This window comes from Falco biarmicus, chromosome 2, assembly GCF_023638135.1.
Source record: "Falco biarmicus isolate bFalBia1 chromosome 2, bFalBia1.pri, whole genome shotgun sequence".
NCBI lineage: Eukaryota > Metazoa > Chordata > Aves > Falconiformes > Falconidae > Falco > Falco biarmicus.
In genome coordinates, this window is record NC_079289.1 from 18,403,663 (window position 1) to 18,426,456 (window position 22,794).

General features: G+C 38.8%; 1 protein-coding gene across 6 annotated transcripts in view; it reads left to right on the forward strand.

The window, feature by feature from the left end:
- ATM (ATM serine/threonine kinase) overlaps positions 1 to 22,794 on the forward strand; it is an 80,094-nt gene that overhangs the window by 44,117 nt on the left and 13,183 nt on the right. For all 6 annotated transcript variants that reach the window (XM_056328550.1, XM_056328551.1, XM_056328552.1 and 3 more), the window contains 13 exons: positions 354 to 528; positions 5,526 to 5,613; positions 5,962 to 6,117; positions 7,047 to 7,155; positions 7,968 to 8,056; positions 8,152 to 8,254; positions 9,452 to 9,600; positions 11,086 to 11,190; positions 11,701 to 11,820; positions 12,879 to 13,113; positions 15,573 to 15,740; positions 21,290 to 21,409; positions 22,424 to 22,641. In XM_056328550.1, the coding sequence (XP_056184525.1) occupies positions 354 to 528; positions 5,526 to 5,613; positions 5,962 to 6,117; positions 7,047 to 7,155; positions 7,968 to 8,056; positions 8,152 to 8,254; positions 9,452 to 9,600; positions 11,086 to 11,190; positions 11,701 to 11,820; positions 12,879 to 13,113; positions 15,573 to 15,740; positions 21,290 to 21,409; positions 22,424 to 22,641 (1,835 nt within the window). The remainder of the gene's footprint in view (positions 1 to 353; positions 529 to 5,525; positions 5,614 to 5,961; positions 6,118 to 7,046; positions 7,156 to 7,967; positions 8,057 to 8,151; positions 8,255 to 9,451; positions 9,601 to 11,085; positions 11,191 to 11,700; positions 11,821 to 12,878; positions 13,114 to 15,572; positions 15,741 to 21,289; positions 21,410 to 22,423; positions 22,642 to 22,794) is intronic.

A 22,794-nucleotide genomic window follows, 5' to 3' on the forward strand; every position in this document is an offset into this window, starting at 1 on the left:
GCACGCTGTGATGCACAGAAATTTGATTACTTGCCTTGGTAGCAAATAGTCATTTCTGCTGTTAGGTTACTACTTCTTCTTAACAGTAATTCAGATCCTTTGTAGTCAGATACTGCAGATACCCATAAAATAAACTCTTGAAATACAAGATTTGAGAGATAATTGTAAACATAGATGAACTTTATATGACTACGTTAACTGAACACCAGCATAGCCCTGTTGAGTGGTTTACTTTTTCCATGCTACATGTTCTTTCTCAAGCATTACTTTGAGTAGTTGTCAGTTTGGTTATAGTGTGAGAAAGAAAAACATGTGGTTTTCTTAAGCAGCTGCTATGCATGATTGTTTTCTAGGTGAAAACAAACTTGTGTCAAACTTTGCTTCCATATCTGATTCATGATATGCTTCTTCATGGCTCGGATGACTCCTGGAGAAATCTTCTGTCAGTTCATATCCAGAAGTTTTTTACAGCCTGTTGCAGATTTGCCTCATCTAGTAGATCTACTACACTTGCAAATTCTGATTCAGGTAACGTTACATATTTTTATTTCAACTGAAAAGTTGTAGAAAAAATGATCTTGTGACATCAAACATGTGACACACACTTGTAGGCAGACAGAATTTTAGAAACTTCTGTCCAATTGTTTGATCTTTTTCAGTGGATATACCAGTAATTTTGAAGGTGTTCATTGGCAGTGTCCAAGTAGTTTCTTCTGTATAGCTTCTTTCCTTATTCACAACTGGATATGTTTATTACTTCCTGAATTTAGATGTGATCCAATGTTGTGTACTGCAAGACCGACTCATGGGCTGTTTCTTAAGATGACGGATAGCAGTTAAATTCCTCTCTTACTCAAACATGAGCAATTAAAGGCAGTTTCCTGGATTTCCCCCTTGGAAAAAAGCCTTGGCCCTTCTGCCTAATGTTGGTAATGGTCTCCCTATACATTCAAAAGACAAAGAAGGAAGGAAAGGAGGAAGGAAGGAAGACGTAGGAAGATGTCTTCCCTGTAGGTTGGCTCTCTGAGGAGAAAAGGCAAAAAGTGTAATTATTAATAGTTCCAACTAAATGGCTCCCAAAGTACACAGGTGACAACAATGCAGAGTACACATACCAGATTAGTTTCATGACCAGCGATTCTATCATATCATAAGCCAGTATTATAAAATACAACACAATGATAACCTTAGCCTAGGCCCACAAGGATGATAAACACCACAGCAGGGAACACATACTGCAAGTAAGGTCTTAGATAATGCAACCGTGATATCATGTGCAGCAACTCTGAGAGCAGATAAATTAACGTTGTGACCAGTGACTATTAAATATAATACATGCTGATAACAAATTCGTTTTAACGTGCTCTGGTCAGATCTGTCATCAAAACCCTTTGAACCCCACACTGGGTGCCAAAACAAGATTGTCATGGTTTAATTCCAGCCAGCAACTAAGTGCCACACAGTTGCTCATTCTCTCTCCGCTGCCCTGTTGGGATAGTGAGGAGAATTGGGAAGAGGTAAAACCCGTAGGCTGAGATAAGAACAGTTTAATAATTGGAATAAAAATAATAAATAATAATAACAACAACAATAATAATTGTAATGAGGAGAGGGAGAGAGAGGAATAAAACCCAAGGGAAAAAACCCAAGTGATGCACAATGCAATTGCTCACCATGCACTGCCCAATGCCCAGCTAGTCCCCAGGGAGCAATCTGCAGCTCCCGGCCAACTTCCCCCAGCATATATACTCAGCATGACATTCTGTGGTATGGAATACCTTTTTGGCTAGTTCATGTCAGCTGTCCTGCTATGCTCCTTCCCAGCTTCTTGTGTACCGCCTCACTGGCAGAGCTTGGGAGACTTGAAAAGCCCTTGACTTAGAGTAAGCACTACTTAGCAGCAACTAAACCATCAGTGTGTTACCGATGTTATTCTCATATTAAATCCAAACCGCAGCACTGTACAGCTACTAAGAAGAAAATTAGCTCCATCCCAGCCAAACCCAGGACATTTCTCCAAGTAATAGAGGAGCCAATGAGGAGAGGTGCTCTGCTGGACCTTGTTCTCATCACCAAGGCAAGGCTTGTGGGGAATGTGAAGCTCAAGGGCAGCCTTGGCTGCAGTGACCATGAAACGGTGCAGTTCAAGATCCTTAGGGCAGCAAGAAGGATGTACAGCAAGCTCACTACCCTTGGCTTCAGGAGAGCACACTTTGGCCTCTTCAGGGACCTGCTTGGTACAGTACCATGGGATAAAGCCCTGGAGGGAAGAAGGGCCTAAGAAACCTTCAATGAGGATCACCTCCTCCAAGCTCAGGAGCAATCCGTCCCAACAAAGAGCAGGTCAGGCAAAAACACCAGGAGGCCTGCATGGATGAACAAGATGCTCCTGGAGAAACTCACACAGAAAGCCTACAGAGGGTGGAAGCAAGGACAGGTAGCCTAGGAGGAATACAGAGAAATTCTCCAAGCAGCCAGGGATCAGGTAAGGAAAGCTAAATCTCTGGTAGAATTAAATCTGGCCAGGGATGTCAAGAGCAAGAAGAAAAGCTTCTATAGGTGCACTGGTGATAAAAGGAAGAGTAGGGAAAACATGGGCCTTCTCTGGAAGGAAATGAGAGACCTGGTTACCTGGGATATGGAGAAGGCTGAGGTACTCAATGACTTTTTTGCCTCAGTCTTCGCTGGCAAGTGCTCCAGCCACACAGACTAAGTTGCAGGAGGCAAAGGCAGGGACTGGGAGAATGGAGAATGACCCACCATAGGAGAAGATCAGGTCTGAGACCATCTAAGGAACCTGAAGGTGTGCAAGTCTGTGACATCTGATGAGATGCATATCTGTGGGTCCTGAGGTAACTGGCAGATGAAGGTTCTAAGCCACTATCCATTGTATTTGAGAAGTCCTGGCAGTCTGGTGAAGTTCCCGCTGACTGGAAAAGGGGAAATGTAACCCCCATTTAAAAAAAGGCAGAAAAGTATGGCTGGCCTGTAGTTCCTGGGTCTGTCTTACCTCTTTGCTTGGCAAGGTCGTGGAGCAGATCCTCCTGGAAACTATGCTAAGGCGTGTTGAGAATACGGAGGTGATTGGTGACAGCCAGCATGGCTTCACTAAGGGCAAATTGTGCTTGACAAGTTTGATGGCCTTCTATGATGGTGTTGTGTTGTTGGATAAGGGAAGAGCAACTGACATCATCTACCTGGACTTGTGCAAAGCATTTGGCACCGTCCCACATGACATTGTGGTCCCAAAACTGAAAAGACATGGATTTGATGGATGGACCACTTGGTGGGTAAGGAATTGGCTGGATGGTCAAACTCAAAGAGTTGAGGTCAATGGCTCAATGTCCAAGTGGAGACTGGTGATGAGCGGCATTCCTCAGGGGTCAGTGTTGGGACTGGTGTTGTTTAACATCTTTGTTGGGGACATGGACAGTGGGATTGAGTGCACCCTCAGCAAGTTTGCTGACAACACCAAGCTCTGTGGTGTAGTTGGCAACATGGTTGGAAGGGGTGGCATCCAGAGGGACCTTAACAGGCTTGAGAGGTGGGCCTGTGTGAACCTCATGAAGTTCAAAAAGACGGAAGTGCAAGGTCCTTCATGTGGGTTGGGGCAATCCCAAGCACAAATACAGGCTGGGCAGAAAATGGATTGAGAGCAGCCCTGAGGGGGAGGAGTTGGGGGTGGTTGTTGACAAGAATCTCAACATGACTTGGCAGTGTGCACTTACAGCCCAGAAAGCCAACTGTATCCTGGGCTGTATCAAAAGAAGCATGGCCAACAGGTCAAGAGAGGTGATTCTCCCCCTCTACTCTGCTCTCCTGAGACCCCACCTGGAGTGCTGCATCCAGCTCTGGGGCTCCCAACTTAAAAAAAGACATGGGACCTGTTGGAGCAGGTCCAGAGAAGAGCCACGAAGATGATCAGAGGGCAGGAGCACCTCTCCTATAAAGACAGGCTGAGAGAGTTGGGGTTGTCCAGCCTGGAGAAGAGGAGGCTCCAGGGAGACCTTACAGCAGCCTGCCAGTACCTAAAGGGACCTACAGGAAAGCTGGAGAGGGACTTTTTACAAGGGCATGTAGTGATAGGACAAGGGGTAATGGCTTTAAACTGAAAGAAGGTAGATTTAGATTAGATATTAGGCAGAAGTTCTTCCCTGTGAGGGCGGTGAGGCACTGGCACAGGCTGCCCAGAGCAGCTGTGGCTGCCCCATCCCTGGCAGTGCTCAAGGCCAGGCTGGATGGGGCTGTGAGCAACCTGGTCTGGTGGGAGGTGCCCCTGCCCGTGGCAGGGGGGTTGGGACTAGATGATATTGAAGTTCCCTTCCAACCCAAACCATTCTATGATTCTATGAACAGCATGCTGACAGTTTATGATTCCAATTATAGTCATTTGGTCTGTTGTTCAACAAGTTGCAAAGAATAACTTTTTTCTTCCAGTTTTCTTGGCCAGTGCCTTTTCTTTCCTGTGATTCGTCAGTATTTTCTGGTACTAAAATATTATTCTTTCAGAAATTTTCAGTTATGCATCTTACCAAATTATGAATGAGGAGGTGGCAATGTCTTTGGGGCATTGACTGTAGAGTGCTAACAGAATGGACCCTGCCTTTGAGACACTGTATCTGCATTTGCAAGTAGTGCAGAGCATGGGGGTGGATCTGGAGAGTAAAACGTCATGGTGCGTTAGGAACTGAGAGTCAGGTGTTCCCACTGTGTGTCTTTTGAAAGTTAAGCACGTGGGAGATGTCTTATAAAGAAGGAGCTGGTGTTCCTCCTGTAAAGTCTTTGGTAGAAGTGGAAATTAAGCAAGCATTATTCATTTCTGTTTGTTGAAACACACAAAATGCCAATATACTTCTTTTTTAAGTGGCTTTTGCTTTAGGGGGAATTTATGGTTCTGCATCTTACTGTAGTGTAGTAGTAATCGAACCTTTGCTTATGCTATCCTTGTGTCTTGCTTCTTGTAATTTATAAAGTAAAAATGTCCAAAAAATGGAAAAAATTATTAACCCAATTACCTGAATACAGCCTGTAGCTATCTGATTTTTTTTTTTAATCCAGAAACAAGGCATAGAAATATAAATCCTTTAAAAGTATGTGTCTGTGTGTGGGTGATAAGTGTTTTTTGTGTAAGCATATGCACTCTATAAAATCTACAATAAAGGTACTAATGAGTATTTCTGTGGCTTTGGAATAACTTTATATGACTCAAGCCTAAGGGAAGAGGTCTGTTGTGGAGCTCTGTGCAACAATATTGGATCATCTCTGAATTCTGTAAGAAGAAATAAAATCCATAAATTATTGCTGCAAAGAAAATTTGATAAAGAAAATTGTGATATAAACTACTGTAATGTCACTAACATCATAGAAGGGGAAGAAATACATTTTGTGACAACTTAATTTTGGAAATGCTGTCCAAGGAAGTTTTTAGTTATTTTATTGAGTACAAAATACACCTTTTTATTTTGTAAATGGATGTGTTATGGTAAAAGTTCATTATATTCTTTCTTTTGAAATACGTATCCCAGAGCAAGAAGCCCATAATTTTAGAAGTTTGGATAAAGTATCTCGACGAGCCATGCTTGCTGTTGTTGATTACTTAAGAAGACAAAAGAGGTGAATTACAGCTTTCCAAAATGTTGCTTTTGTTTAATTATGAATGTTCTAAGATCTGTTGATGCTCTAGGTTAAGGAAGAAGGATGTGGTAGAGAACATGTCAGTTTAACAATGAAGTAGTAGTGACCTTGCATTTGTTACAGAAGTGATACAGGTAGCTTTAAAGTGTTCTATCTATGCTGAAGGAGTTTTCTAAAAATTTGTTGATTAAACTATTTGTGGTATTGGTTTGAGGGGGTCTAAGATAAATTTAGCCTTTGGAAAGCTTTATTGTTAGATTGGATTTATTTTGTTTAATGTTAGAGGGAAGGCCTGTTACAGCAATAATAAAATTCTTATTTAATCAGATCTGTTTCAGGTACGGTTTTTGATGACAGCTTCTGGCTAGATCTGAATTATCTTGAGGTTGCTATAGCAGCACAGTCTTGTGCTGCTCACTTCACAGCCTTGCTCTATGCAGAAATCTACGCAGACAAGATAAATATAGACAAGCAGCAAGAAAGGTACAAGGCTTGAGGAAAGCAGTTTCTTGACATTTTGGGTAAAATGGATCATGTTTTGGGTGTCCCAGTAGTGTTTTGTTACGTGAAAAATCAAGGAAACCTTAAAAGAATTCTTTAGGTGTGTGTATTTACCTGGAAAATATTTCCACCAGTCCTTGAATGTGATCCCAACTTTGCTAATTTGCTAACTGTGACACACTCAAAATAGTGTTGTTTTGACTTCTAACCAGGTTTTCTTAGTAGTGTGTGTTCTGGAGAAACTTCACTAAAGCTAATGCTTCTGGATATTAAACCATAGTGAATCTCCCTTTATAAACTGAACACTTTTCAGATTCTATTTCTCATAATTAATAGTGTGCTAGTGGCTAAATTACAGGCAGAAGTGAATCAAGGGAGGAAAGAAACCAGAGTCATGACCAGAATTGTATGGGTAGAGCTGAACGATCCTTGCAGAAGGAGTTTTCTTCTATAATTGGTACTTAAGCTTGTCTTCTGGTCTAGCAAGATCAAAACATGTAACTAATTTACTAGCTTCATTTTGGCAACAGGTAACTTTAAGGCAGTGAATGTATAGCAAAAGTATGGTTGTAAGCATATATACTATGTAGTTGCTTTTATTCTTTCCCAGAAGAGAGCATTGACCAAAGCAATTTGATTTAATGAAAGATTAGAAATAGACAAGGTGGTTTGGTTTTTTTTCCTCTGAAAAACCACCTTGATGTTGAAATTCCTTGATGCTGATTCTCAGTTCAGCTGATCACTTTGTCATTCTGCGGGAGAGCCGTTTTGAATAATGTGGGGGGGGATACATCCGACCTGATCGTGCATTTGGTGTTTGTGCCCCATACTTCATAAGTGTAGTTTGAGAATTTCTTTACTTCTTTGTATGTAATTTCATTTAACTGTACTGGCTGAAATATTTCCTTTAGGTTGTCTTTTAAAGCAGCCAAGAGTTTGGTGTTTGAAGAAGAAAGTCAAAGAACAATTATTACTACTTTGAATGAAAAAAGTAAAGAAGAAACTGGCATAAGTTTACAGGTACGTGTGTGTGCTTCATAATCCGAAAGCATATATATATATATAATCTCATATAATTGTAGTTAACAGTAGGTTTCATCTGAGCTGAAGGCAGCTATAGTTAGTTGAACTTCAAAAACTGTATTTGAAAGTTCTCCTCATGCTGTGATTCAAAGTGAACTCAATAGCCTTGCTGGACAAGTTAAATTCAGGATCTATTCTCCTGAAACACTAATTAACTGGCAAATTCTAAATTGCAGCAAAGCAGACTTTGTTTCCCTAAAGAACTGACCTCATGGTGGTAACCCGCCAAGTATTTTTCAGTTTGTTTTGTCAGAGCAATATGTTCGAAATCAGCAAATAGTGTAGGAAGTTGTAATAATCCAAACTGAAGTAGTATTATATCCTGCAAGTTTATTTAATACATAAAATCTGATTCAGTAATCTTGTCTAAGTTACTTCTTTCCATAGTTCAGTATTGCAGAACTGTGCTTGCATTGCTTACCTGGTGTGCCTGATACTCATTCAGTACTGCTTACTGCCTTCTGCTTTTCAACCACTTTCAACTTTTCTGCTTTTGTCTGTCTAGGGCCCAGCGCTAGTTTTTTTTAATAATTTGGCAGAGAAGTTAGGTAGTCCTGAACAGTTTTGTTCTAGTACAAAACTTTTCTTCCTGTGATGACAGCAGGTTCAGGTACTGCGTAAAGGAAAACTAAGCAATGATAACATGTTACATGGAAGGACTTGTATTTATAAGCTTACTTGATACATATAAAACTCACTTGAACTGGTTCTGAAAGAGGTACTTCTTCATTTTATGGCTCATGTTCTAGGACCTTCTCATGGACATATATAGAAGCATTGGAGAACCTGACAGTCTCTATGGCTGTGGTGGAGGAAGAATGTTACAGCCATTAGCACGGTATAATTTATTAATGTTCTTATGTTTTTTAAAGTCACTGCTTTCATTTATTAGTAAGGAACTTAAACTGAAAACTTCTTGTTAACTTACAACAGGATAAGAACATACGAGCATGAAGCAGTATGGGAGAAAGCCCTTGTAACATATGACCTTGAAGCAAGCCTCTCTCCATCTACTTGCCAGGCAGGAATAATAGAGGTAATTTTATTTTATAATAGGAAATGACTGTAGGAATTGATATCCGTTGTACTTAGAGTCATTTGTAGTAAATGCAGAATTGTTTTAGGACTAAAAGAGATCTCTTTGGTCAAGTCAAGGCTACTGCCATAAGCATCCAAACTGTATAAGACAACTCAGTATTTGTCATGAAAACATTAAGGCTTCTAGTTCTCTTGTCACTCACCCATAATCCCTGTCTTGGGTAATGAATTTTGTGAAATGCTGCAAAATAAATGTAGTAAATTTTATACAGAATTTGGCCTAAATCCTTAAATGACAGGATATAGAAAGTAATGTAATCAGTTGTTTTTTCCATCTCATTCTTTAAACCTCTCCATTGTGGCAGCTATCTTACTGAAGCTGTGGTATTTCTGATTAAAGAAATAAATAGAATTGATGTCTTATTTTGATCCTGTAAAAATATGTTGCTTTTTTAGCCTAAAAATGTTTACACCAGTTCTGTAATAATAATAGCAGAGGTATATCTGTATTTCCCTTCATTTTCATTTTCCTATGGTACTTTTCCTACCCCAAATTATTTTATATATATAATTTATTCATTTATTTAGATTTAAATATAAATAAAAATATTATATATTTTAATATTTATATGAACACAAATATTAAATAAATATAAATATTTAAATATTTATATGTATATAAATAAATACATATCTATATATAATGGTTAAAATTCCGTTGTGTTTCTCCTTCATAATGCCTGTGCGCATAACCTGGAGACGTTGTCACAACTATAAAGTCATTATGGTCTTCAAACAGATAGGATTTTAGGAGTTGTAGAAAACTTTTTCAAATCCCCACCAAGAAAAACAGGTCAAGAAGTTTAACCAGTTTTGACAGTCTATATAGGAGTGATGGAATGGAGAAATGTGAGCAGATATTTCATTTGTAACACAACATGGAAATTTATTTCAAAGAATGCCAGCCACAGTAGTACTGAAATAATTTTTCTGGGGTTGCAGGTATTGATACTGTGATTAGTAGTTTTACTGAAAAGTTTTTATCTTACATAGTGCTGAGTTTAGAAACACATATGGTTCTGCCTTACCCTCAAAGGCTTTTTTGTTCCTAAAGGTAAAACAAAGCCTTTTAAAATAAACAGTTCAGTTTATTAGAGAAATAATAACCAACTTCAAGTAATTTTGTTAATTCCAGGCTTTGCAGAATTTTGGGCTTTGCCACACCCTTTCCACGTACTTAAAAGGACTGGAACATGAAAACACTGAGTGGTGTGCAGAACTGCAGGAAATACGCTACCAGGCAGCGTGGAGGAATATGCAGTGGGGCCACGTCTCTTCTGTCAAGTAAACCAGCTTACGATTTTCCTAGTTCTTTAAGTGAAAGGCAATGGTTTCAGTTCCAAGCAAAAAGATGACATTAGAATATCATTTCAGTGAAGCAGGTCACCTAATTTATCTTAATCATTGAACTGAAAAAGTTTTTTTTGCTTAGACCTGTCTATTTTGTATGCACAACACTTTTCCTTTTCCTGGGAAACTGTATGCAGTTGATTCTTCTTTTTGATTGTTCATAACTATAAACTGAAATTTTCCATTTTTGAGACAGATAATAGATGTATCTGAAGTACATATGATGGATAGATTTTTTTTAATATTTAGTCTATAATAAAATGGGGAAAATACCACTTGGTAAGCTACAAAAGGTTATCAAGACCTGGATAAGCAGCTACCAGTGCTGATTCATGGCTATTCCCTCAAAAGAAGTAATCTTTTGTGTAATGTCAGATGCCTGGCTTTACTTACTTCATATGACTGGCCAGGATCTAGTGTGAACTCTGTCCCTTTCTAGTACACCTACATCATCACACATTTTAGGAGGAATACAGAATAGATTCACTACATTTTGGTAAAAGCAGAAGTTACATGATGGGGTCTTCAGTAATCCAGTAACTTCAGTAACTTTCAGTAGTCAGGAGGATGGAGGATTTTTCTCCTAAGACTCTTATAGAGAGATGGGTTTGGGGAACATACCCTTGGTGTGTTCATTCTCTTCTCCTGCACTGTCTTAAGATCATTGTTTAGAAGCACCTGGAGGACTTCACAGACAGTATATACCCTTTTGAAGGGCATATGTTGTGCCACAATCAGAACAAACTTCATATGGGTGGGCTTTATTTGTCCCTGGGTTGGGGTCTCTATAAACCTCTTTGGTTGTAAACCTCTTAGGCAACTAGAATATTCAGCTTTAATACAGGAGCAGAAAAGCAACGTGTAAGATGGGAGAGAACTGAGATGGCGGGAAAGAGGAGGGTCAAAGAGAAGCAGAAAGAAAAGTGAAAAGGCAAAGAGAAAATTGGATTGAACACTGTGGGTTTTTTCAGCCTTCCAATTTTCTTTATATTTTCCTTTTTTAAAATATTGCTGAAGTTAAATGTAAAAAAAATGTTAATTCTGAATTGAAGTTGCATATATACTGTAATATGTGTCTTTCAGCATAATACTGAGAAATGGGTTGTATTTAAATTTTTATTGTGCAGTTAGTTCTGTGTTATATTTTTGATAGAAACTGGGATATATTCTCCATGTGCCAAACATTTTGACAATTACTTTTTTTTCTTTGCTTTAAAAGAACAGCATGAATTTATAACATACTCAATTAATTTAAAGCTTACAAAGTTGCATTATTATTTTTTATCATGCAAAACAGCAATCCATCCAACTGCAGAAAGTAAACTACTAAAAAATACTTGTCATAAAGATAAAATTGACTTCTTTGTAGAGAATTATAATTTTCTTTTTATTTTATGTTACTTTTGTTTTATTTGTAAGAGATGAGACAGGAAGACCAGGGTACCATGAATCGTTGTATGATGCTCTTCAGTCTTTACGAGATAAGGAATTCTCTGCTTTCTATGAGAGTCTTAAAGATGCCAGGTAACTGCATGCAAATGCTCATACTCTGCTGTTAGGGAGAAAGAGACCTTGTACTCACAAGTTATGCATGAAAGACTATTATGGGGGTTTATGGGCTTGAATAAAGACTCATGCATAGAATAAAATTAAAAATTATGGACTGCAACTTCATTTCTAAGTTGATTAACTTAAATTTGTCTGTTGTGCATATACAATTTGTTTGCTAATTGAAGATACATTTCCTGTAGTATACATCCCTTACTTTGCAGTTCTTTTAAGTGGATTTAAATGCTGACTGCTCTTCTTTAGCTGAGCCGTCAGATAGGCTTTGGAGTTTATATATGCTTACAGTGTTTTTGATTATTGACAAACTTAATTTTTTGAACTTCAATGGTAATACAAAATATTTCTGAACTGAATAGTGTTGCTGTTTCAATTCTGGTTGCTGTATGGAAATTGTGTTATGGATACTTGGAATTACTTGTGGATATTAAAAAATAATAATTTACTATTTCTCTGTTAAATCCATAGAGTGAATGAAGTAGAAGAGCTGTGTAAAGGCAGTCTGGAGTCTGTTTATTCATTATATCCAACTCTTTGCAGACTACAGCTAATTGGAGAGTTGGAAAATATCGGTCTGCTGTTCTCCAGGTATTTTTTTAAGCTTGTTTCATACTTCTTAGTTTTCAGGATTTTTGGTAATCAAGTCTGGCACAAAAATAAAACCACCTCAACAAATTTTATGCATGAACATCTCAAACTTCATCTTAAAAAATATAACTTAAAAAATAAAAGATTTTAACATTACTATGTGAAGACAAATCTAGATTCCCTATTTCCAGATGGATTTAGTCATGGTCTAGTTTTAATTATTTGATACTGTGCCAATACTGTTTTTTAGATAATTGCTTTCTTTCCTTTGTTTTGAGTTCCCTGCTATAGTCCAAGTTGTCAGTCATATCTCCTAGGCTTTGGTTTACTAAACTGAGTCATTGTCTTCTAGTTTCCATTCTAAAAATGTTTTGCATTTCCTTGATGATACCCATAGATCTATTGAAAATTGTTTCAATTTGAATCACTTTCTTCATGGACCGCTATTACTGTCAGTATTCTACCTCAATTCTTAACATTACTTTTTAATCATAGGAAGGTATTTATCTCTGTGGTGCTATTGATGCTGATTTTTTTCTGCTATAGTTTTATCGGTTTGGTAGCTTATAGCCATCCTACAGCCATCTACCATGCCTGGGATCTATGAACCATTGCTGTTTGCCGATAATGAGTTGCCTAAGAAAATACATGTAACAACATACTACACAGCTACAATATCACAGTTTGGAATTTATTCTTACATTAAGCCATATATGACCTATATAATGGAATAAGAATCTTGGTTTCTAATCTTTTAAGCAGCTCTCTGTTTCAACATGATTCTTTTTGCTGGTGGACCTTTTAACACGACATTGTTGCTAAAAAATGTTTGCAGTGGAGTTGCACACCCTGCTAATGTTGATTTCTAGACCTTCATGTTTGTTAAAACTGGAAGCCTGCCATTTTATTCTGCACATTAGTCATTTTAGAGTTTTATGGACTGTTTCTTGGTTTTGAACTGAACTACCTTGGGAGTTTACTTCTGTTACTTGTCTTGCATTTCACTGATATTTAGTGAGAATTAATAACAGGTCTTTTTTTTTTGGCAACAATTGCAGATCTGTTACTACTCAACAACTGAACGATACTTATTTGAAATGGCAGAGACAGTCCGAGCTTCTCAAGGACAGTGACTTCTGTTTCCAGGAACCTATCATGGCTCTGCGCACTGTAATTTTGGAGATCTTGCTTGAAAAGGAGAATGAAAATAACAAAAGAGAATGTATTAAAGACATCCTGACCAAACACCTAGTGGAGCTCTCTAGACTGGCAAGAACTGCTAAAAATACACAGGTAACAAATTCCAGGAAAGATCAGTGATGGATGTTTAGTTTTTTAGTTCATAAAATAACTTCTTTTTTAACAGTACTAAAGTTAACTGTATTCTAATTTTATTCAATAAATCAATTAGTTGGAGACTTAAACTATGTAGAACCTATTCATAAGTTGTATTTATGGGCACGTGTTCTGAATTTGGTCATAACTAAGCTACTCCGTGAGGTAGATGATATAAAAATGAAATTTTGTTGAAGAATGCTCTTATAACTCTGTTACTTAATTTTGGTGCCCGTTTATATATCCAGCTTTCAATTCCATCATACTGTTGTTAGTATTCCAGACTAAAGAAAGAATGCTGCAAAAAGAACTCCATTGCTCCTGTATATTTAGTGTTTTCAAGGTTTTATACTCTTAAGCATCGTTGCACTGTGGTAAATCCCTGTGAATGAATTAGTGGGATTTGCAGTATCAGTGGTTTCCACAGCTGCTAATGCGTTTAAGGTTCAGAGTCAGCCTTGCCTTGTTCTAGGTAGTGCATCTGAAGGAGCAACTCAACAAGAATTTATAGAGCAACAATATCCTCCAAGAACCTCTGCAGAAAGTAGTTACAGCTAAACATATAACCTGGAAAGATGTTTAAGACTTCTCTTATGAAACTGTATTAAACTTTGATTTCAGGAATGTTCTAACTCTTTTTGTGAATAATTTTGAAATCAGTAGGACAGCTGTCTTTTATGTCATAAATTTGCAAGGTCTACTCAGTGCCTCCAGAATTGTTTGGGAAAATTACTTCAGAATGTTTTTATCTCATGCCTGCTCAGCCACTGCACTGTGGTGATGAGTGTCGTGGAAGAGCCTCAACAGAAGTTAATTTTTTCCCACTTTGATTTTTAGTTACGGAAGAAGATTAAAATTGGGACACCATATTTTGGGAAGATTAGAAGGTTTTGAAAGATTGAGCCAGTGTGTTTCTGAAAAAACTGTTCCAGCCTCTTCAGCGTTGTAGGTCATATGCAACCTTTGGGGCATACTTCTGGGCCTTATCAGTATTTCAAACCATGTGTGGTGGGTTCACTCTGGCTGGACACCAGGTGTCCACCGAGCTGTTTTATCACTCCCCTCCTCAGCAGAACAGGGGGGGGTGGGGAGAAAATAAGATGGAAAAAAAACTTGTGGGTCAAGATAAAGGCAATTTAATGAAACAATAGCAAAAGTTGCATATGTGGAAGCAAAGGAAAACAAAGGTCTACTTCCCATCAGCAGACAATGTTCAGCCACTTCCCGGGAAGCAGGGCTTCAGTACATGAGTGGTTGCTCTGGAAGACAAACGTCACAAATAACAAATACTCCCTCTTCCTCCTCCTTTCTCCTAGCTTTTATATCTGAGCAGACGTTGTGAGGTATGGAACATCCAATTGGTCAGTGTGGGTCAGCTGTCCTGGCTCTGTCCCCTCCCAAGACGTTGCTCACCCCCAGCCTGCTGGTGAGGGGTGGGGGGCAATGTTGGAGAGGCAGCCGTGATGCCGTGCGAGCACTGCTCGGCAGGAGCCAAAACACCGGGGTGTTACCACCACCTTCCCAGCTACCGATACAAGCACAGTAGTACGAGCGCTGCTATGGGGCTCAGCCAGGCCCAGTACACCATGGCATGATAACCCTTTCCTTTTGGCGTGCTGGTAGTTGACAACATTAAGTGTCTGGATGTAGGAAAGATTTTGAGGAAGCACTCTTTACAACTAATAGCTTTTCTTCCTCTTTGGTGCCACTACCATCTGTCAGGAGAAGAAGAGAGTGTCATAGAGAGTCATCACACTGACCACTTATTGAAGTACCCAAACTTACATTGTCATTTACAGGCATTCTTACCTTTTAGTTGTTTACCATGCCTATTTAAAATCTTAATTGATTTGGTTGTTGGTTGGACAGCTTGTGAGAATACACCTTAGCCTCAGTCTTTGCCATTGTTAAAAAGGTAGTTTGCTTTTTGTAGTATCATAGTGATATTAGATTACTAAATAATGAGGACATTACTTCACCAGTGATATGCGTGAAGGGGTGGGCATACAAAAGAATTAGTATATGGTGGTGCCGGTTTCTGTATTATTTTTCTGCCTTCTCTTAGGATATAATATTAATCACTAAGCTAAAATTATAAATCCATTATTTCAGTAGGTACTGATTGTAGAATTTCTGTACTTTATACCTCCAAGTAATTTAAAATGTTAAACATTGATACTTTAGTTTTGAGTTTATGAAGGTTAATTCCATAGTCTATTTTGGTTGCAGATGAGGATTTTCTGCAAGTATATAGAAAAATAACTTCATCTCTTTCCTGCAAATAAATTCTTAGCATTTGATTGGCAGAATATGCCATGGAACTAGAGCAAATGTAGATGGAGTTTAAATACAAAACTTTCTGTGAGATACATATATTTCACTTAAAGAATATTTTATAATGTTTTTTTCAATTTCAGCTTCCAGAAAGAGCTATGTTTCAGATCAAACAACACAATCCAACAGGATACGGAGTTTCTGAATGGCAACTAGAAGAAGCTCAGGTTTTTTGGGCTAAAAAGGAAGAGAGTCTTGCACTGAGTATTCTTAAAAGTCTGATAAAAAAATTAGATGCAGATTGGTTTCAGGTATGTGTTATATATTATATAAACTTATGGGAATTAAATTATTTAAGATCCCATTTCCACTTTCTGAAATTTTCCCTTGGAAGAAAATTAAAAGGCTGTCTGCAATATTATTAAATCTGATTTGTACTCTCAGAATGTCTGAAAGCAGGAAAACCTGTATTAACAAATCTTACCAGGGGTTTTCAAAGTGAGTCTGTAAGAGTAGCAAATGTTAGAATCCATTATTCGTTAATTTGTTTCCAGTGCTACCACTGTGAAATACATAGATTTTTAATATTAGAGGTGATTTCCCTTGATAAAAAAGTAGCTTGTTTTAAACAAAACTGTTACACAGAGATGTATCAACTTATTCTGTGCCAACAGGTAAACAAACTAATAGCCAAGAAGGATTGTTTAGCCATAGAATCATACAGATTGGAAAAGACCTTTAAGATCATCAGGTCCAACCGTTATCCCAGCACTGCCAAATCCACCACTAAACCCTGTCCCTAAGCAGCACATCTCCATGTCTTTTAAATGCCTCCAGGGATGGTGACTCAACCACTTCCCTGGGCAGCCTGTTCCAATGCTTGACCACCCTTTCGGTGAAGAAATTTTTCCTAATATCCAACCTAAACCTCCCCTGGTGCAACTTAAAGCCATTTCCTCCTGTCCTATCACTTGTTGCTTGGAAGAAGAAACCGACCCCCAGCTGCCTACACCCCCCTTTCAGGCAGCTGTAGAGAGCGATAAGGTCTCCCCTCAGCCTCCTCCACTCCAGGCTGAACACCCCCAGCTCCCTCAGCTGCTCCTCATCAGACTTGTGCCCCAGCCCCTTCCCCAGCCCCGCTGCCCTTCCCTGGACACGCTCCAGCCCCTCAACGTCCCTCCTGCAGCGAGGGGCCCAACACTGAACCCAGGGTTCGAGGTGCGGCCTCACCAGTGCCCGGTACAGGGGGCGGTCACTGCCCTGGCCCTGCTGGCCACACCGTTTCTGATACATAGGCTATTAGGAACTGTAATAGCATACATGGCTTTGTTAGGAGAACAGTAGTAATAGTAAAAGATTTTATCTCTGGTCCTTATTGTGTAAAAGAAGACTAATCCAGGGAGACAGTAACAATATATTTTATGCTAAAGGAGCATACCTCTGTTGCAGGCATGCCCGACGTCTGTAGGGAGTCTTTTTGCAAAAGTGGGAGTATGAGTTGAGGCTTCTATTTCAGCAGGCTGAAGCTGTATCACAAAGTGTATAGAAATTCTAGGAAAGTTTTTGACTGATAAATACTCACTACTTCTTTGTCCCTTGAACTAATCCTAAAATGAACTAATAAGGAACACAGATGTGATTTGGGATGCTGTTCCCTGTCTTTGAATCATCCCCTGTGATGTTTTATGTTGTACTCCTGAAAATGGAACCTTACCTCAAACAGTGGAATGTTGTCTCATCAAAATTGACTTCAGCAAGTGCCTCTGGGTCTTAGTTATCTTAGATCTTTTTGTAAACTTTCTGAAAAATTATGTCATTTGATGTGAAGCAAATGCTATATTCCCATCTCCAGTTCAGAATACAAGAACTGAAACAAAAATCCCTCTCTCCCATCTCAGTAATGGGCAATGCGAAGTTCTAAGAAAAAGTGTAAAGAATAGTTGGGCTATATAGCCAGAGTACTCCCCCAGACTGATTCGTAGCACAAGAACTTCCTGAACCAAAGGTAGTTTCTTTGTAGGTAATTCCTTCCAATATATTTTTTTTTATACCATAAATTTGTCCTGTCACTTTTTGAATCTGTAAGCTTTCAATATCCAAAAAATGGCAACAAGGAGTTTCACAGCTTAATTCCCACAGTTTTAAGAGCCGGTTCCTTTTGTTTGTTTTGAACCCCCAACTTCATTTGATGTTAGTTCTGATCTTGGAAAAAAACACTGAATGCATGTTCCCTGTCTCCATTCTCCATAGTGAGGTAACATTTTATAGTTACATTTCCAAACAGGAATATTTTGCAGTCCATCATTGTATACAAGAAGTTTTTTTGCCCCTCTCATACATGACTTAATATTTCATTTTTGCTGGTAATTTCATCAGAATTTTTTTCATTCCATTTATTGTCCTGTATTGTGTGTCTGCAGTTCTTTAGGCTGTCCTTGTTTTTATCATCTTGAATAACTCAAGATCATCACCATATTGCTCATCACCTTCTCAACATTAATGTCTTTTGAACAGGACAATGGCTGGATTTTGGAGGCTTTTCACTAGCGACCGAACTCCACTGGAAAAAGGGGCCTATCTGTTTCTGTTTCTGTTGCATATCTTAGTTATTTATCCCTCCAAGAATCATGGGTTTTATTTCTTGCAACTTAGTTTCTTCAGCAGCCTTTTGTAGAAGAACCATGTCATGTGACTGTTGGAATCTGTTGGAGCAGGCTGAATCAGACATATCTTCTTTTTCTCATTGAGTTCTTCACGAAGTTCAATTGACTTGGGAAACGGGATACATTCGGGGAGGCTAAGAGAGTTGGCTGGCATCATGTCAAAGCCACTTCCATATAATCTCTGAAAGGTCATGGAAATCAGGGGAAGTCCTGATGACTGGAAGAGGACAATCCCACCCATCTACAAAAAGGGCAAAAAGCAAGATCAGAAACTACAGAGCAGTCAGACTCATTTCATTTCCTAGGGAAATTACAGAACAGGTCTTCAGGGAGGCTCTTACCAAGCACATGAAGGAAAACAAGGTGGTTGGGAAAATCCCACAGAAATACACTTATCATGCTTGACCAACCCGATTGTCTTCCTGATGAAACAGTTTGCCCAGTAGACATCAGACATGCTGAAAGTGTCATCTGATGTGATTTTAGCAAGGTATTTGGCCCAGTCTCCCACAGTATCGTTCCTGACAGGCTGGTAAGGTACAGACTGGATAGATGAGACGACAAGACAAGATAGGTGGAAAACTGGCTCAGCTGCTGAGCTCAAAGGGTGGTTGCTGGTGATTCAAAGGCAGCCTGGTAGCCAGTCAGAAGTAGAGTTCCTTATAGTTTGTTATCAGGTCTGACACTACTTTTATGACTGAGGTCTGTAGGACAGGACTGAATTTCCTCACCAATTTTGCAGATAATAGCAAACTGGAAAGAGAGAGATACTAGGGAATGGAAATCCACCAGTCGGAGAGACCTCAATCGTTTGGAAGATTGTACCAACAGGAACTGCATGAGATCAGTAGGAAGTCCTTCACCTGGAATAGAATAATCTTAAGCAGCATTATAGGGAAGAATCTGACTGGCTGGGGTGTAGCTTTGCCAAAAAGGACCTGGGGTCGCAGTGAACAGCAAGCTAAAATGATCAGCAGTGCACTCTTGTAGCAGTGAAGGTGGACCAGGTCCTGGGCTGCACCGCCAAGACTGTAGCCAGTAGATTAAGAAGTGTGATTCTTCTGCTGGTTTTGGCACTTGGCCCACACCTGAAATAACGTGTCCAGTTTTGGTCCACCATTCAGGGGAGACATTGGAAAATTGGAAAGGGTCCCACAGAAGGCCACCACAATGATTAAAGAGTTGAAGAACTTGGCAAAGGAATAGAGGCTGTAGAGACTGGCTTTTTACAGCCTTAAGAAGTGAAGGCTTAGGGGGATTTAGTCACAGTCTTCTGATACCCGAAAGGTAGTTATAGTGCAGATGGAGGCAATTCTGCTTACCAAGATGCACGGTGAAGGGGCAAGAGGCAATGGCACAAGTTTTTTCAAGGGAAATGCCATCTGGATACAGGAAGAAAATTCTTTACCACTAAAGACTGTGAACAGCTTGGCCAAAGAAGTGACGGAATCTCCCTTGCTGGAAATGAGTAGTCAAGACTCAGTTTAGGAGAGTCCTGGAAAACTTAGCCTAAAGCCCTGCTTTCAACAGAAGGTTGGGCCAAATGGTCTGGAGAGGTTCCTTCCAGCTTTGACTTTTCTGTCATTCTGTGATGTCATTTTACAAAAGCTGTTCTGGCATCTCTCCATATTAATCCATCTGTTCTCTTTGTGAGTTGTTTTTTTGGTTTTGGGTTTTTTTTTTCTGATTTGTTCACTTCTGAAAGTCTTACTGACCTGTGCTTCCCTGGAACCTGTTAAAATGTTGGTGTCACACCTGCCACTCCTCTTATATTAAGGCAGTTTTAAGCGAAAGCTTTTATACCTCTTTAAGTAGTTCAGTTATTTAATCTGTGAATTGTAGACCTTTTGGAAAAATACACTTTGATCCTGGTGAACTGAGTTTTCATTTTGTCTGTCTGTTTAGTAGCCTTTGCTGTTGACACTACAGTAGCAGCAACACCTTTGAATTCTTCATAAAGAAAGGCTTTGCAGTGGGACTTTTCATCTCCACAGTGAACACAAATGCAAATAATTTAAAGGTTTTCTGCTTTATCTTCTTAAAGTGCTATTTGTTTTATAACTCTTACTGTCTTTTATCAAAGTGGCCTGTCTGGTCCACTAGTTTACTAGCTAATGGAGCTAGCTGCTCCTAATATGTTCAAAAAAGGCTTTTTTATTATTTGTTGAGTCTTTTTCAAGTTGTTTGGGTTCTTTGGACAGCCTGGTGGGGGTTTTATTTTTTGACAGGATATTTTATGATATCTTTAATATCTTTCACTTGGACAAAAATTCATTTTGTGTAGTTTTGTCCTTACCTTTGTGTTTAGCTATGGTGGCTTTCTTTGAGTATTTTTTGGAGGATAATAAACATCTACTTTGAGTCCATATACGTTATTAAGGTGTATCACACTTCAGAAAAACTGGAGAATTTTGGGCCAAGTTCTCCATGCGTATCAGGGCAAAATCAAGAGTTGCTGCTCCTCTTTTGATTTTCATGATTGCTCCGTGACGAATCAGTTGATGAGGGCCTCTAAAAATTTAGTCCTTCTCTCACCTTCCAGTGTTAAATTTACCCTGTCCACACAAGGAGGTTTTATGTTTTCACATCCTGTGATGTCCTTAGTATTTCACAGTCATCATTGCCATCTTGGTTAGGTGGTCTTTAATATGTACTCTGTACTAAAAGTATTTTGGAAACTTGTCCTACTATACAGTTAAAACTGAGCTTCCAGTCTGGAGGCAAGTCCTTTGGAAACCTTCTCCGTTATCGTCTCAGAGCACTTTTAAACAAGTTTCCATGTAGAGGTCTGTCTGAAAAATGTAATGATCACGCAATTCCTAAACGTTTCCTGTGGAGTGTACTATGATACTTCTAATGGGGATATTAGAAAATACAAGTCTGGAAACATGCCATGAATGTATTTAATTTTTATTACAGTTTGTCATTGTTTTATTCTGTTTCTCATTGTTCAAACTGTTAGGTGTTTAAAAATATGTGCTGTCCTTTAGTCTAAAATAAAATGTGAATGTGATTTATTTAACCTTACTGACTACTGTAGATGTGGATAGCAAATGGCTCTGTAGATATGTGTAATAGGCCTGAGTAATTTAATTATATTTGGGGTTTAAAAGCTTCATAAATTGCCTGCCCGATATGTAAAAGGTATTTTTATTTGATGCCTCCCTCTTACCCTCCTCCCCCTTACTTTCTCAAAGGTTGAGAATGATCCTCATCTGAAATTGATGTATACAGAGTGTCTGAGGCTGTGCGGAACCTGGTTAGCAGAAACATGCTTGGAAAACCCTACAGTCATCATGCAGAAATACTTAGAAAAGGTACATCCAGTCTGTGAGGTAACACTGTGCTAAAATATGGTGTTAAAATGCCAAGTAAATTTTTCAATGCAGGCTTTATTTTTCTGGATCAAAAATACAGCTTCTTATACAATACTATATGAAACTATAATATTTTTATAACACTGTAACCTTATAAAATATTTAGAATACGGCTTTATAGAAGTCACAGTGCAACTTCTGTGTAATACTGGCTTGGACGTGTAGTGATGACAAATACTAGTCCAGTTTCCCTTTCCTATTCCACTCCATCCCCTTCCTTTCCTTCTCAGGACAGATCACCCACTAACCATGTTTTCAGTATGGGCATTGCATTTGTAGCATTCTCTTTCCAAGTGCTGGAAAGTCTTGTTCTAATGTTTCAAAGTACTGTAATTTTTTATAACTCTTAGTCAGTAATACAAACAGTTTTATTAATATTTGTCCACTCTCTATTTCTTTATTCCATACTAATTCATTAAACTCTACATAGCTGCTTTTTTCTGCTACTGTCTATGTGCTTCACTCTGATGATTTTTCTGATGATCTTTCACATATGATTTTCTTTTCTTTTTGGCACTATTTGGACACTCTTCTATTTTTTTCACACCATCTTATGATACAAGGTTGTACAATTATTGTAAAACTTCATGCATAGTTAGTCTGAAAGATAGATAGCTGTAGGAGACTCCTGTATGGTTATTAAAGCTGTTTCATACAGGATAATGTTTTTAACTGTTTGCATTGAAACAGTCCTCAAAGATTAAATTCACTTAGGAGAAAAATATTCAGCCTGGTAGGTTTTATTTTCTATGCGTAGATATTTCATCCCAATCAACACTGAATAACCTGTTGAAGCAGGTGACCCTACTTGAGCAGGGGGGTTGGACAAGATGACCTCCAGAGGTCCCTTCCAACCTCAGCCATTCTATTTTACCGTGGAAGAGTTTAATCAAATATTATGCAGCACTGTTAACCTCATTATCAGTCTTATCATTATTGTAACTTCCCTTTTAGGCTGTGGAAATTGCTGCAAGCCACAGCGGAGACAGCAGTGATGAGCTGAAGAAAGGGAAGATGAAGGCTTTCCTGTCTTTGGCTCGTTTCTCAGATAATCAGTACCAAAGAATTGAGAATTACATGAAATCCTCAGAGTTTGAAAATAAGCAGGCGTTACTGAAGAAGGCCAAGGAGGAGGTTGGCCTCCTTAGGGAGCGCAGAGTTCAGACAAACAGGTGAGCGTGCAAATGGAGAGGCGGTTACTCTGAAGCTATCAAAGGCTCCAGCTTTACTAACTCTTTCGGCGAGTGGTACAGCGTGGGTGGCACCTCTAGAGCTGAATTTTTCTTTCTCCACAAAACAGCGGTGAAATCTGTAGCGCTTGATGT